Here is a 17,435-nt window from a genome sequence, read left to right as displayed (position 1 = left end):
TAAAGCTACACTGTTCATTTCCACGAGCTTTTTAACTCTTCTGGTGTCCTCGGGTCAAATTCGACCCATTTTTAAAGGCATTCTATATCATAAATTTGGGTTTCTTTCAACCAAATTGCCCCAAAATACCATGGATGGTTCTATAACTCGCTCTTCACAAGTGAAATTAAGGCTCAGATCTCTACTTTCATTGAATTCTGGGTGTTTTATTCAATTTTATAGCGTCATCCTGACTAAACTTTGACATATCTGTGAATTATCCATTACCTTCAGTCTTCTGATCTTAACTTTTAGTCAAAATCATTCAGAATTTCTGCTTTTTTTCTAACACAAAAATTTGATAATTTTATATAAATGAGGTTTATTGACCAGGAATTCCAAAAATAAGTGTAAAACTAGTGTTAATAAGTTGGTTCTCGTATGAATATACTGGTGGTAATGGGAAAAAAGATGCCAAAAAACATTGAAAAAGGAACCAAAATGTCAAAAAAGCAAGAGAAATGTAAAAACAGTGTCTTAAAAAGTGATAACACAAGGGTTAAAACATTAAATATAAAACATTTTCACAAACAAAGTTAAACTGTATGCGTATGTTCATTTCATTGACCTTAGTACGACTTGTCAGCATACAATGTTAACCAAAAAAGAACAATTAAAGTCAAAAACTCTTTTACTTTTCATGTCTTTTATTCCCTATAAATGATTTCTTACCAAGAATAATATTATGTAGGATATTAACAGTCTCTTCCTGGTGCAGTTTTAGCACAAAGGAGCTAAAAAACAATATGCTAAGATAAAACTAAAACGCGTTTGCGCTGCTGAATGGATTCCTCTCAGCAGATGAAGGGGGTGATGACGCCCAATAATCATTTGTCTCCGTTGACGGCAGTCTCCAGCAGTGGCCCGCCCCGTCTGTAACACAGTCAGTTAAGGCCTCTTCCCCTGGCCCATTGATCCCTATCAACCGCATCAAAGGCTCCCGGGGCTTTGATGGGGGGCCAGCAGGACGGGTCCCGGTGGACGAACAGGCGCAGCGACTGCCCTCGTCAAATGTCTTTTGAGATTGGGAAATTTAAATGTCTTCCCACCCCCCACCCCAAAAAAAACAACAACAAAAAAGCAGGAGCTGCAGGCTGTGTTGTATGTGACGTAGCAAACACCTGAGGGCTCCCAAACTTTTATGGCAGGTAATGGAGAAAAGAATATCCAAGCAAACCCTAAAATGTAAAATAACCTCTTTCTGACGTTGCATGGTGGACTTTTGTGTTTGTGTTACGTCCCGTAGCTGGGGGTGTCAGGACATAAACATGAAACCAGGTGTAAATGGGATTTGAAAGGAGATTTCTTTTGGAATCGGGCAAAATTTAACAAAAGAGCTTACAAACAGGAAACCTGGGCCGATGGGTGCTGTGGAAATCAAAAACAATATAACAAAAAGAAGACTATTTCTACTACTATAATGAAACAAAAGGGGTTAAACAAAACCTCCTCTCTAGCCTAAATACTTGTTAAAACAGAAACACAATACTAACAGCAGCCCTGAGCCTAATGGGACTGATACAACACAAACCTGTTAATTGCAAGATGGATATCAGTTTTTACATCTCAAACCTTGGCCCACTTCCTCATGCTCTCAATGTAGAAAATGTAATGCAGCTGTTGCTTCCCAGATGTCTTAAAGATCAGGGGGGTGATGGCGCAGTGGATATGTCACATGCCTTTGGTGTGTGGGAGATCTGGGTTCAATTCCCACTGCGATACATCAACCAATGTGTCCCTGAGCAAGGCACTTAACCCCCTAGTTGCTCCAGAAGCGTGCGGCCTCTCACATATATAGCAATTGGAAGTCGCTTTGGATAAAAGCGTCCGCTAAATGACATGTAATGTGATGTAATCAGGGCAAAAATAATTATTGCATCAAGTTTTTTTTATGTGAAATGAGCCCAGGTTAATTATTCACCCTGTGCCAACATGAGTAAATATATATTTTAAATTACCTTCTGTTTTTAAATCAAGGAGCTCGTGAAAAAGAAGGTGTGTCTGAATAAGAAGTTGCATCTGTTATTATATTTCATTTTATTTTGTGTCAGATACATATTTAATCAATATGCAAGTACATATTAAGCATTAGGTAGGTATAGGTATTAATGGGCTCAGATAGGGCTGAAATAAACCTTGATCAATAGGTGTAATTTACAGGGGGGTAATATACAGTGTTGGGAAGGATACTTTCAAAACGTATTTCGTTACAGAATACAGAATACATGCCCAAAAATGTAATTTGTAACGTATTCCGTTACGTTACTCAATCTGAGTAACGTATTCTGAATACTTGGATTACTTCAGGATTACTTCCACATTGAATTGCGTTTTATAAGTGTAGGAATGCAGCTATCACATCCAGCTTACTAAACAGGCCTATAATGGTGTGTTCTTTTTATTCCAACTAGCTGAATGTATACCTGAACAAGCAGATAGATTATTGTATTGGTAGTCCCGAACTGCATACTACAAAAATCTAACCGCGGTCTAAACTACCACAAGCTAATTTTAGCTAACGTTAGCTAGCATGTCAAACGGGGCTAGTCAGTCTTTAAACGGCTCTGGAGCTAGTAAATCAGCACGTAGGAGAATGTAAAGTCGCACGTCAATGTTAAAATAGCAAGGTGACCAGTAAAACTACAGCAGACAACTACCCTTGGCTAATTAAAAAAATAGCTTACTTTAAGATGCTTCTTCAGGTTGGGGGTGGAGTAATTTGGACGCTGAAAGGAGGTTGGTTGCTGGCAAGCAGAGGTTGCACTGCACAGTTATATTTCATTCTCCCTGTTCGTTCTTTAATGTGAAATGCTGTTTGAATTTCCAAGATAGAAACTTATTCCTGTCCTGGCTCTGTCGTGCCGGTTCCGACTCCATTGTGACTGATTACGCAAATAGCTATTTTTTTCTATTTCATATCGGGGCTTCTGGAAAATGCATAGAGTTGCCTTAATTTATTCAGAGTGAATAAACTCGTGAAACAGAGAAGTATCGTCATGTAATCCATTGATTTCAACAATGTAACTGTATTCATTGTATTATTCACTATATACTCCATACTGTCCAATCTACTATCCACGTCTCACACCCCAACCCTCGTCACACCGCCACCAAGAGCCTGGTCTGTCCGAGGTTTCTTCCCAAGAGGGAGTTTTCCTCGCCACTGTCGCACTGCTTGCTCTTGGGGAATTACTGGATGTTGTTGTTGGGTTTGTAAATTAGAGTGTGGTCTAGACCTCTATCTGTTTCTCGTATTAGTATAAATACCAATGATTTAAATTGTAACTGTAACGGAGTACAGTTACTCATAATTTGTATTCTGAATACGTAACGCCGTTACATGTATTCCGTTACTCCCCAACACTGGTAATATATAATCAAAACTGGCCAGTACAACCCACCACAAATATCTAATACATAAATATATATAATATATAAATGAGGTTTATTGACCAGGAATTCCAAAAATTAGTGTAAAACTAGTGTTAATAAGTTGGTTTTAGTGGTGAATATACTGGTGGTAATGGGAAAAAGTTGGCAAAAAACATTGAAAAAGGAACCAAAATGGTCAAAAAGCAAGAAAAACATGGAAAAAAGTGAGAAAAAAAGTGTTAATTTTGACCCGGGAGGATAACACAAGGGTTAAAAAGTTAAACTATATGCGTATGTTCATTTCATTGACATTAGTACGACTTCAAAAAGTTTCTATAGCAGAAATTTGGGTTTCTCTCAACCGAATTGTGAAAAAAATAAGTTGAACTTTTTGTCTCAGATGTAAAATCATAATCTGAAAAGCAACTCCATTGTTGAGATAAATGTATAAAGTACTACGTTCCCCTCGGTAATGTTGTGGACTACAAGTACAGAGAAGTATAATACCTGAGTGAAGTACAAGTACCTCTGGCAAAAATACTCAAAAACAACAACAGGCAGGTGATGGTGCAGTTAAGAGTTCAAAGGGGTCCTGATCATCTGTCTGTCTGTCTGACTGTCTGTCTGTTTCTATCCTTCTGTCTCTCTCCGTCTGTCTGTTTCTGTCTGTCTGTCTGTTTCTGTCTGTCTGTCTGTCTGCTCCACTTTGTCGTCCCATCCTGCTCTGTCACATGTAGGTCTGCAGCTCTTTGATGTGACAGACACAGACAGACAGACAGATAGAAACAGAGACAGACAGACGGATAGAAACAGAGACAGACAGACGGATAGAAACAGAGACAGACAGATAGAAACAGACAGACGGACAGACAGACACATACAGACAGATAGAAACAGACAAACGGACAGACAGACACATACAGACAGATAGAAACAGAGACAGACACACAGACAGATAGAAACAGAGACAGACACACAGACAGATAGAAACAGAGACACAGACAGATAGAAACAGACAGACAGATGGACAGACAGACACATACAGACAGATAGAAACAGAGACAGACACACAGACAGATAGAAACAGAGACACAGACAGATAGAAACAGACAGACAGACGGACAGACAGACACGCACAGACAGACAGATAGAAAACGACAGACACACAGACAGAGAGACACACAGACAGACAGACAGACAGACAGACAGACAGATGAGAGGTCAGGAGACAACAACACTGCTCCTCTTCTCTGTTGTTGCCCCCTCTACTCTGCTCTCCTTTTTTGGGGGGTTTCATCTCCTCCCTTCTATCCTTTTCTTTCCTTGCTTGTTTCTCATCCCCTCCTTCTTCACGTTTCCTCTTCTCTTTTTCTTCTCTTTTCTTCCCCCTCGTCTCCTCCTCTCCTCCCCTCCCCTAGCTAGTTCCTCCTCCTGTCCCTTTGCATCCCTCCTTCACTCTCACTTGTTTCCTTATCTCCTCTCCTCTCAATCACTCTCATTATTTTATCAATGGCACCGTTTCATGATTGACCCAATTAACCCTTTAAACCAAACTGACTGCACCGTTTGCACACAGAACGGCGCCTTCCTCCTCCTCTTCCTCCTCCTCTTCCTCCTCCTCTTTCTCCTCCTCCTCCTCCTCTTTCTCCTCCTCCTCCTCCTCCTCCTCCTCTCCTCCGTCTCGGGTCCTTCCAGGGGGAGCATGCCTATCATCCCACATTTCTAAGAATTTTTTTTTCTCCCTCAAAATTAGGCCCTAACCCCTGAAGGGAAATTTAGGAACACAATACCTAATTTTAAAAATGTCCTAGAAATGTGGGAACATAGGGCTGTGGGACCATTGGGCTGTGGGAACATAGGGCTGTGGGACCATTGGGCTGTGGGAACATAGGGCTGTGGGACCATTGGGCTGTGGGACCATTGGGCTGTGGGAACATAGGGCTGTGGGACCATAGGGCTGTGGGAACATAGGCCGTAGGGACCAGACTCTGTGGGAACATAGGGCTGTGGGACCATAGGGCGTGGGACCATTGGGCTGTGGGAACATAGGGCTGTGGGAACATAGGGCTGTGGGAACATAGAGCTGTGGGAACATAGAGCTGTGGGACCATAGGGCTGTGGGACCATAGGGCTGTGGGAACATAGAGCTGTGGGACCATAGAGCTGTGGGACCATAGGGCTGTGGGACCATTGGGCTGTGGGACTGTAGGGCTGTGGGACCATAGGGCTGTGGGAACATAGAGCTGTGGGACCATAGAGCTGTGGGACCATAGGGCTGTGGGACCATAGGGCTGTGGGAACATAGAGCTGTGGGACCATAGAGCTGTGGGACCATAGGGCTGTGGGACCATTGGGCTGTGGGACTGTAGGGCTGTGGGACCATTGGGCTGTGGGACCATTGGGCTGTGGGACTGTAGGGCTGTGGGACTGTAGGGCTGTGGGACCATAGGGCTGTGGGACCATTGGGCTGTGGGAACATTGGGCTGTGGGACCATAGGGCTGTGGGACTGTAGGGCTGTGGGACTGTAGGGCTGTGGGACCATAGGGCTGTGGGACCATAGGGCTGTGGGAACATTGGGCTGTGGGACCATAGGGCTGTGGGACCATAGGGCTGTGGGACCATTGGGCTGTGGGAACATAGAGCTATGGGACCATAGGGCTGTGGGACCATAGGGCTGTGGGAACATAGAGCTATGGGACCATAGGGCTGTGGGACCATAGGGCTGTGGGACCATAGGGCTGTGGGACCATAGGGCTGTGGGACCATAGGCTGTGGGACCATTGGGCTGTGGGAACATAGGGCTGTGGGACCATAGAGCTATGGGACCATAGGGCTGTGGGACCATTGGGCTGTGGGAACATAGGGCTGTGGGACCATAGGGCTGTGGGACCATAGAGCTGTGGGACCATAGAGCTGTGGGACTGTAGGGCTGACCCCCTTCCAGGCTGCTGGTGATGAAGATGATGATGATGGTGGTTATGAGCCACTTCACAGGGCGGATCATCGTCTTCAGGTCGTTATCAGTCTCTTTAACCTGATCCCCAAATCCCCTTTTCAGCACTGAGAGCCACACAATGGTTTAAGATGATTTAAGAATAGATTATCCCCGTTATGTTCATGGGGTACTTCAGAGGTACTCTTACTTAAGTAAACGATCTGATTACTTCTTTAATCCTCCTGTTGTCCTCTGGGCTGATTTGACCCATTTTCAAAAAGTTTCTATGTCAGAAATTGGGGTTTTCTTTCAACCAAATTGTCAAAGAAAGTAACTAAACAAGTCAAATAAATGATCAGTCCACTACTTTTTTTTATTTTTTATTATTATTATTTATCTCAAACGATCAACAATGTTGCAAAAGAAAAAAATTAATGAAATTAAAACCATAAAATAAAACACAAAATCTGAATTTAACAAAAACCCAAAAAATAAAAATTAGTTCGAGAAGAAGCAGGCGGAAGCAAATAGCTCATTTGGTCCTGCCCTTATTTCGCAAAATCATATTATTACAAAGTAAATAAATATGCAAATACAGCATACAATTTTCAGGTCTTACAATAACTTACAACAATATACAACAATACCTTTACATTACAGTACCTTTCCTGTGTTTCGGTCTGTTCTTTTCTGTATGGGTCAAGTATTGATTTCTTTAATCTATTTTTGAACTGAATGATATTATGGCTCTGTTTGATGTCATTCTTCAGTCCGTTTCATAAGGTCGCCCCACAAACTGAAACACGCATGCTTTTAACAGCTTTCATTGAATTTGGGCGTTCAATTTTAAAGCATTTGGAGAAAAAAATGACAAAAGAATGTGGAAAAAGTCACATAAATGTTGGTAAAAACCTTCCAAAACGCGGGGAGGGGGGGACAACAAAGACGTCAAAAATACTTGAGGAAAAAAAATCGGCAAAATCATCGGAAGAAAGTGACGAACAACAAACCTTTTAAAAAAAAATTGTGAAATCGACAAGTGTCGAGAACAACAAAATGTTGAAAGAAAAGGTTTTTATTAAAATGTTGACCCAGAAAAACTCAAAGTTGCACGGTCGCCAGGACGACATCACGAGGGTTAAATATATACGATATATGAAATATATACATGTAGGCTTTGGGATATTTTGTGAGAATATGCCTCTGAGTGTTTGGTACTTTAGCAGGCTCCCTAAAAGATATGTACTCAGGTACTTGTACTTTACTTGAGTAGTTTAATTTTAAGGTGCTTTATAATATATATATATATATTATATTATGACCTGTCTCTCTTAGTTACCTGTTATAGTTACGCTGTTATAGTCCTAGACTGCCGGGGGACTTCCTTCCTTTGACACACTGAGCTGCTCTCTCCTCTCCCTTTCTATTACTGTTTCTATTACTGTTACTATTACTATTACTATTTGTGTGCAGCCCGTCCCAGAAATGCTTGTTACTAATCCTAGCTTCTGGGAGTTTACTCCCGGAGTCCTTATGCTTTTTTCCCCAGCGTATTTCCTTTGAGAAACGTTGGCACCAAGACCTTTGGTTGCAGCTGTCGCCGTGGTCCTGCTGCACTCCCTGCTGAGCTCAGCGATGCCCTGCAATGTCATGCGTGCGTCCTGCTGAACCCTGCAGCTTCCCGCCCACATCCAGTCACTGTTCCATTATTAATGTGACTACTATCGCCACTGTTCATCACACCCCAACTCGTCAGACACCGCCTACCAAGAGCCTGGGTCTGTCCGAGGTTTCTTCCCAAGAGGGAGTTTTTCCTCGCCACTGTCGCACTGCTTGCTCTTGAGGGAATTACTGGAATTGTTGGAATTGTTGGGGCTTTGTAAATTATAGAGTGTGGTCTAGACCTACTCTATCTGTAAAGTGTCTCGAGATAACTTATGTTATGATTTGATACTATAAATAAAATTGAATTGAAATTGAATTGAAATGTGTCTGACATTACCAAAAACGAAATACTGGAGATTGTGAATGGCTTTAAAAATATCTTATAAATATATTATATTATATATAATAAACTTTAATTCATTCATATAATGTACACGATCCGTTCTGCGCATACGCAAGATAATACTGTTTTACCGAGGATACGACCTGCACGATCTGTTCCACGCTAGCCTATGGCTAGCCTCCACCGGGAAGCTAGCTAACGTTAGTTTAGCTAACAGCTAATTCGGCTAACCGCTAGCTGACAGCTAGAGTCAGTCTAAAATAACGTTAAGTCAAACTTAATGGAAAAAGCAGGCTACAGCTAAATTAAGACTTTACGGTAATAACAATAAAGACAAATATTGAGTGATTGTATTTTAAATGAGCACAAGTAAAGTAGAACTGACGTAGCAGCTGTTATTTAAGTTAACTGTTATTTTCAAGTTTTATTTTGACTTTTTTAAAGTTATTACATGCTGTCTCAGCTAGCGGTTAGCCGAATTAGCTGTTAGCTGTTACCGACAACGTCCACGCATTCAACAGGCCGGCCACCGAAGCGCAGCGCTCCACGGCAGCCACCCGTCGCTCTGATTGGTTGAAGGACTGTCCAATCACGTACAGAGTCATCTGAACTACGCCCGTTGATCCCGCCTGTTGTGCGGTAGAAGCTACAGAGCAGACTCCCCAGACTAATGTTCAATCTTAAAAGATTGAGCTTGGTCTGTCTGGTGACAGCCAGACTAGTCTGGCTCCATAATGAGTACTTCTGATACTTTAAGTACATTTAGCTGATAATAACTTTTGTACTTTTTACGTAAGTGGGATTTTGAGCTACTTTTACTTCTAACAGGGTATTTTAAAACTGGGGTATTGCTACTTTTACGGTACTTTTGACTTTTAAAACAGGATCTTAGTTGCGCCTCCACCTCAGAGGATCAGAGTATATTATATAAATTATATAATATTTAAAGACTTTAACCCTTGTGTCGGCTTCCAGTCGACCGCGCTACTTTCTGTTTTTCTGGGTCGAAATTTCAACATTTTGTTGTTCTTTGTCTACACTTTTCTCGACGTCTTTGTCGATTTTATTCCAATTATTTTTGTCACTTTTTGGCCATTTATTTATTTATGTTTTTGTCAATTTTTAACAAGTTTTTGTCGCTTTTTTCCGGGTGGTTTTCTCACTTTTTTAATTATGTTTTTGATAATTTTTTAGTCGCTTTTCCTGATGTTTTTCTTCACTTTTTTCCAAGTTTTTGTCACCTGTCCAGCGCCTTTGTTTGGCTGCAGGACCAGATGTCTGTTTGCCTGTCCTGGACTACCTCTACTCCATGACCCCCATCCCGATGCACCCATCATCCCACCCCCACTGCGTGTCATGTTATATTGTTATGTTGTGTTATGTGCAGCAGTGCAAATGTATTGCTTGTGTGCTTATGTGCTGAGGTGTTTTTTTCCTGTTCCCAGACTGTACCCCTATTCAGGGGTACAGTCTGGGAGTTGCCTTTTTCTCCTCGTCTCTCCTCATGTCATGCTGTATTTTCTTCCCAATTATATGTGTATGTACCTTGTAAAGCGCTTTGTGATTTTTATCTGTGAAATGCGCTCTATAAATAAATTTTACTTACTTACTTACCTTTGGCAATTTATTTTTTTGGGGGGTCATTTTTTTTCAGCGTTTTTGTAGCTTTTTCCAACATTTGTCACTTTTTTCACTTTTCTTTTGTCATATTTCACCTGAGGACAACAGGAGGGTTAAAGTACTTAAAATGTGTAATTTCTTTAATCATCTTTCCTTAACACCATACTCAGTTTCTATGTGTTTCTCTATTCCATAGAATCCATGCTTCCATCTATCCAGTCCGCCATTCCTATTCCCTTCCCTCCTTTTCTTCATGCGCTATTATATTCACCTGTTAGCTGGTCTATTAGCTGGCCCTGTTATATTCTGTTGCTTGGTCTTCTTTTTCTTGCTCTACTTTTATATTATTATTCTTTTCTACTTAATTATGTTTGTGATTTTAATTTGATTTCATTATGTTATAAGATATTTTCGGTTCTGTTAGTGTGCTTATGTATTCCCTTCTCCCCTTCCTTCTCTCTTTCTTTCCTTTTGTTGTCCTTTTTTGTTATGATTTTATGTCTTACTACTATATTATTTTCTTCCTTTTTATTTTACTCACTATACCTATACCTGTATGCTTTACTGTACTCTGTATATGTGTTATTTTTTTACTATCTGTATTACTATGATTTTACTAACTCTACTATTTACTATCTCATCTATCTACTTGCTATATCTATATGTCTCGGCTATTGACTATAATACTACTATACTCTATACTGTCTATAAAGGCTGATAACAGATCTACGGTCGTGTCTCAGTTGTTATGTCGTTATGACATATTAATTCAAGTCAAAGTGCCATTTTCAGATTGGGCATTTTCAGCTAAATCACTTTTTAAAACCTGGAAATAGAGAATTTGGGGTGTGGGGGGGGGGGGTCTCCAAGCTACAGCCTACAGGTGAGCGTGCGCCCCATTTACAGAGGCTCAGTCCTCACCGCAGTGGCTGCAGGTTCAATTCTGACCTGCTGCCCTTTTCTTCATGCTGTCCACCCCCCCTCTCTCTCTCTCTCTTTCTCTCTCTCCCTCTCTCTCTCTGTCTCTCTCCCTCTCTCCCCTTTCTCTCTCTCTCTTTCTCTCTCTCCCTCTCTTTTCTCTCTCTCCCTCTCTCTCTCTCTCTGTCTCTCTCTCTTTGTCGTCTCTCTCTCCCTCTCTCTCTCTCTCTGTCTCTCTCTCTTTGTCGTCTCTCTCTCCCTCTCTCTCTGTCTCTCTCCCTCTCTCCCCCTTTCTCTCTGTCTTTCTCTCCCTCTCTCTCTCTCTCTGTCTCTCTCTTCTCTCCCTTTCTCTCTCTCTCTCTCTCTTCTCTCCCTCTCTCTCTCCCTCTCTCTCTCTCTCTTCTCTCCCTCTCTCTCTCTCTCTCTTTTTTCTCTCTCCCTCTCTCTCCCTCTCTCTGTCTCTCTTTTTTTTCTCTCTCCCTCTCTCTCTCTTTTTTCTCTCTCCCTCTCTCTCTCTCCCTCTCTCTCCCTCTCTCTCTTTTTTTTCTCTCTCCCTCTCTCTGTCTCTCTCTTCTCTCCCTCTCTCTCTCCCTCTCTCTCTCTCTCTCTTCCCTCCCTCTCTCTCTTTTTTTCTCTCTCCCTCTCTCTCTCTGTCTCTCTCTTCTCTCTCTCTCTCTCCCTCTCTCTCTCTCTGTCTCTCTCTTTCTTCTCTCCTTCTCTCTCTCTCTCTCTCTCTCTCCTTCTCTCTCTCTCTCTCCTTCTCTCTCTCTGTCTCTCTCTCCCTCTCTCTTCCCTTTCATGTCTAAGCTGTCCTATCAAATAAAGGCCTAAAATGCAAAAAAATCTCTCCAATCTGGATTTTTGGACAGTCAGACGTCACAGATTTCCTTTTTATTTGATTTTTCATTTGATTTCGAAACACACACACACACACACACACACACACACACACACACACACACACACAGGACCCTGCATAAAGATAAGGCCAGCCAACAGAAGAGATCAGAGTGTCAGGACTCAGGAGACGTTACGTCCCAGACTGACTGGAGCCCGGCTCTAACAGCCTCATCCAGACTGAATGAGACGTCTTAATTACTCCAGTTGTGAAAACTAAAAGAGGGGAGGGAGGAAGCCTGCTTTGATCTTGGGGGGGGCGCTTGATGCCTCCTATAAATACAGACAAGCTGTGACAAAGAGGGGGCAGTCAAAAAAAAACCTCTCAGGAACAGGACAGACCAGCACACCTTCTCCTCTGCACTCTGGACACCCAAAACTAAAGGATTTTACTTCTTCTCAGGACCAAAACTCCCGCAGCACTCTACAGCCATGAGGGGATCTTTTTCTATCGAGTGGATGGCCCAGAGCAGCCAGCAGCCTACAGTGGGTGCGGAGAACGCCTCGGCCTCTGGACCTGGACCTGGACCTGGACCGGGACCTGGGCCGGGACCGGCTGCCTGTGGGACCCACACAGAGAGTCTGCCGGGTTTTTACGGCAGACAGAAGTGTGAAAATGTCCCAGAGCACAAAGAAAGCAGGAGCCAGGGCCTCGGCGCTTTCAGTCTGAGCGCTCGGCAGCTCCAAACCTCCCTTAATAATCCAGGTTAGTTCAGTCCAGTCACAGAAAAAGTCAAGTATTTACTCAAGTACTTGTATATTTTACTCGGGGTATATTCCCATTTTTATACATCTGCTACAGTACATTGATCTGGGCAGTATTTGTCAGCGACTAGAACTAGAGCTCACATGAAAAGATGTATTATAGTCTTTAATATATAGACTTTTTGAATGCAGGGCTTTTACTTGGAGTAATGTGTCTTTAAATAATGGCAATACATTGACCAAAGTAGTATTTTATGATACTTTACTTGAGTCTTTTCTTTTCAATGTACTTTCCACTTCTACTGCAGCTTTAGTTACTTTAGAAATGGAGGTTTTTTTTGCACACAAAACATAAGAAGAACTTATAAAATTGGATGTTTTATAAATTAATGAACGCTACCTGACAGTTTATACAAAGTGCAGCTAAAATAATTAACTATTGTTATTAACAGAATTTCTGTGTGGTTGTTTTAAAAAATATTGAATTTTTTTCGGCACTTTTGTAGATGTTTTTGTCGCTTTTTTTTTTGTTCTTTTGCTATTTTGTCAGCTTTTTTTCGGCTTTTTTGGTGCTTTTTTGATATTTCTGTTGCTTTTGGTCACTTTGACGTTTTTGACGCTTCCCCCCATCCCCCCACTACCACCAGTATATACTGTACACACCACTAACATCAAATTATAATTACTAGTTTTACACTTATTCTTGGAATTCATGGTCAATAAACTTCATTTATATGAAATTATACCACTTTTTTTTTTTTTGATTTTTTTGGTGGGCTTTTCTGCCTTTAATGGACAGGACAGCTAGGTGAGAAAGGGGAGAGAGAGAGAGAGAAACATGCAGGAAATAGTCACAGGTCGGACTCGAACCCTGGACCTCTGCGTCGGTATATGTACGCTTGCTCTACCCACTGAGCCAACCCGGCCACATCATACCACATTTTTGAGTTTAAAAAGCAGAAATATGCTATAATATTAAATAAAACGCCCACAATTCAATAAAAGTAGTGAACTGATCTGTAATTTTACTTGTGAAGAGCAGTTTGGAACCATCCATGTTATTTTTGGGCAATTTGGTTGCAAGAAACCCACATTTTTGATATAGAAACTTAAAAAAAAAAGGTCAAATTTGATCCGAGGACACTTCCATACGTCTACCTGAAGTAACATTTTGAATGCAGGACTTTTACAGTGACAGAGTATTTTTTTTTTTACAGTGTGGTATTAATACTTTTGCTCCAGGAAAAAAAGGATGTGAAAACTTCCAGCCTAACGTGACATTTGTGTCCCTTCTCTCTGTCCCTCTCTCTGCAGCGACTGAAGCGGGCTTCAGCAGCGGGACAGAGGAGGAGACGTCCGGCTACGAGAGCGAAGAGGGTCTCTCCCTCTCCCTCTCCCCCTCGGCCCCCTCCCCCTCCCCCTCACCTCCTTCCCCTCCGTCGGGGCGGAGGCCTCGCACGGCGTTCACGGCGGAGCAGATCAGCAGTCTGGAGAAAGCCTTCAAGAGGAACGCTTACCTGGGAACGCAAGACAAGGCCGACCTCTGCAAGAAGCTCGACCTGTCGGACAAACAGGTAACAGTCCTCCACACACGGCTAACACCGACTGGTGGGGTGGGTCTGTCCCACGGTCGGCTTTATTCCTTATATTGCCCATATTTAATGCTGTCTTTTTTCAACTTTGTCCTTGCACTGCTATATAGTTTTTATATTACTATATCTACATTATTATCTTATATTGTCCATATTTAATGCTGTCTTTTTTCAACTTTGTCCTTGCACTGCTATATAGTTTTTATATTACTATATCTACATTATTATCTTATATTGCCCATATTTAATGCTGTCTTTTTTCAACTTTGTCCTTGCACTGCTATATAGTTTTTATATTACTATATCTACATTATTATCTTATATTGTCCATATTTAATGCTGTCTTTTTTCAACTTTATCCTTGCACTGCTATATAGTTTTTATATTACTATATCTACATTATTATCTTATATTGTCCATATTTAATGCTGTCTTTTTTCAACTTTATCCTTGCACTGCTATATAGTTTTTATATTACTATATCTACATTATTATCTTATATTGTCCATATTTAATGCTGTCTTTTTTCAACTTTGTCCTTGCACTGCTATATAGTTTTTATATTACTATATCTACATTATTATCTTATATTGTCCATATTTAATGCTGTCTTTTTTCAACTTTATCCTTGCACTGCTATATAGTTTTTATATTACTATATCTACATTATTATCTTATATTGTCCATATTTAATGCTGTCTTTTTTCAACTTTATCCTTGCACTGCTATATAGTTTTTATATTACTATATCTACATTATTATCTTATATTGTCCATATTTAATGCTGGTTTCTAGACTTTGTCCTTGCACTGCTATATAGTTTTTATATTACTATATCTACATTATTATCTTATATTGTCCATATTTAATGCTGTCTTTTTTCAACTTTATCCTTGCACTGCTATATAGTTTTTATATTACTATATCTACATTATTATCTTATATTGTCCATATTTAATGCTGTCTTTTTTCAACTTTATCCTTGCACTGCTATATAGTTTTTATATTACTATATCTACATTATTATCTTATATTGTCCATATTTAATGCTGTCTTTTTCAACTTTGTCCTTGCACTGCTATATAGTTTTTATATTACTATATCTACATTATTATCTTATATTGTCCATATTTAATGCTGTGTTTTTTTCAACTTTATCCTTGCACTGCTATATGGTTTTTATATTACTATATCTACATTATTATCTTATATTGTCCATATTTAATGCTGTCTTTTTTCAACTTTATCCTTGCACTACTATATAGTTTTTATATTACTATATCTACATTATTATCTTATATTGTCCATATTTAATGCTGTCTTTTTTCAACTTTGTCCTTGCACTGCTATATAGTTTTTATATTACTATATCTACATTATTATCTTATATTGTCCATATTTAATGCTGGTTTCTAGACTTTATCCTTGCACTGCTATATAGTTTTTATATTACTATATCTACATTATTATCTTATATTGTCCATATTTAATGCTGGTTTCTAGACTTTGTCCTTGCACTGCTATATAGTTTTTATATTACTATATCTACATTATTATCTTATATTGTCCATATTTAATGCTGGTTTCTAGACTTTGTCCTTGCACTGCTATATAGTTTTTATATTACTATATCTACATTATTATCTTATATTGTCCATATTTAATGCTGGTTTCTAGACTTTGTCCTTGCACTGCTTTATAGTTTTTATATTACTATTCAGTCCCTCCAGAAAAACTAGATTATGCGATCGCATAATTCAATACATAATCAGCCAAAGTCTGCATATTTATGCTGGGGGGGCAGGGCGCATTTTTTCAAATGCGCCGCATAAATTGCCGATTTCCGCGCAAAATATGCGCGCTTGCATGATTTCATAATCCCTGCATTTTCGTTGCAAAAAAGTTCCATAATATACACTCAATATGTGAGACAGCTGTGTTCACTAAAGACGTCACATCTGTGTTTTGTTTTGATTCTATTTAGCAAACATTTCTGCGATTAAAACCCTTCACATGTGGTTTAAAAGCTGGACTCCAGTAATTTTTAGACTCAATAAATGAAATTAAATTCACAGCAGTGCCAGTCAAATTTAAAGTAACTAAATAAATAAAATAAAGTATTTACTTACTTTTTGTAGGGCTGTTTGGGAGACTATTTTTGTGGATTTTTTTGTATTTGTGTTTTTAATTGTATTTATATGTTCACTTATTTGTTGGTTAGGTTTGTTGTATTTTTATTAATTTTTTAATTTTTTTTCATTATTTTGGGGACTTGGACTCAGTATTTTAAATTGTTTTATTTAATACATTTTTTTTGTCAGTATCTTATTTTAGTTTAGCCTATTCATAGTATTATATTGTTGTATTATTATAAAATCTTTCAATGTATTTATGTTATTATTCCAGGGACATTGACTCAGATTTTGAAATGTTAATTTTTTTATTTTTTACATCTGTTTGTTTAGCAGTATTTACAAATATATACAGTGGTGCTCATAGTATCCTGGATCCATGAAATAACTGGCCTTTAAAAATAAAAATCTGCCTGCCTCTATGGGAATTTAACATAGGAGTGTGTATACTTATGTATTTTAAGGAAGAACATTTATTTATTTACGATACATTATTCATTCACACAAAAAAATTGGTGTCCTTAAAGGTTGGATTTTTCCTAATTTTTTCAATTAAGTCATTAAGATCAATTTCCAAAAGAAGATTTTTTTATTCCTCTTTTTAGTCAACTTTAGCATGGGTGTGTAAACTTATGAGCACCACTGTATATTGTATTGATTTATTAATTAGGCTACATTTATTTAATTCCCAGTAACATATACTTTGACCTCAGTATTTTTTTAAACATCCTGCCTTCGGCGCCCGTGTCCACTAATTGAGAGAAATGTTAAAATGTCAGTGTCTTTGTCTTACGAGTCCTCTTGTTTCTCTCTCAGATCAGGAACTGGTTCCAGAACAGGCGGATGAAGCTGAAGAGGACGGTGCAGGACGCCCTGGCGCACGCCTGCCAGGCGAGCGTGGCCTCTCAGTTGATGCACTACCCCGAGCTGCAGGCCTACAGGCCGGGGCCGTACGCCAGGTACCACTCAGCGGCGCCGCAGGACGGCCCGGCCGCTGCCTCCTACCTCCACCCACACGGCCTGCAGTACGGCTCCGCTCGGCCCAGCGTGGCCCCTCTGCCCCTGGACTCGTTCTACCAGTACGCCGGAGTCAACACGACGCCACTCCTACCCGGAGCATACCCGGCTTACCCTCAGTATTACTGACACTCAACTCGCCATTCCATTTTAGGTTCACGATACGATTTTAAGTTCACGATACGTAACAAAAAAAAAG

General features: G+C 40.1%; 1 protein-coding gene across 1 annotated transcript in view; it reads left to right on the top strand.

Moving 5' to 3' along the window:
- ved (ventrally expressed dharma/bozozok antagonist) overlaps nucleotides 1–17,435 on the top strand; it is a 29,831-nt gene extending 12,396 nt beyond the window's left edge. Inside the window, exons 2-4 of the mRNA XM_039779728.1 lie at nucleotides 12,194–12,496; nucleotides 13,810–14,069; nucleotides 17,036–17,435. Coding sequence (XP_039635662.1) covers nucleotides 12,223–12,496; nucleotides 13,810–14,069; nucleotides 17,036–17,365 — 864 coding nt within the window. The 5' untranslated portion in view covers nucleotides 12,194–12,222 and the 3' untranslated portion in view covers nucleotides 17,366–17,435. The remainder of the gene's footprint in view (nucleotides 1–12,193; nucleotides 12,497–13,809; nucleotides 14,070–17,035) is intronic.

Source organism: Perca fluviatilis, chromosome 17 (genome assembly GCF_010015445.1).
Source record: "Perca fluviatilis chromosome 17, GENO_Pfluv_1.0, whole genome shotgun sequence".
Classification (NCBI taxonomy): Eukaryota; Metazoa; Chordata; class Actinopteri; order Perciformes; family Percidae; genus Perca; species Perca fluviatilis.
The sequence above is the reverse complement of the archived record's forward strand: the minus strand, read 5'-3'. Positions and strand labels throughout refer to the sequence as shown.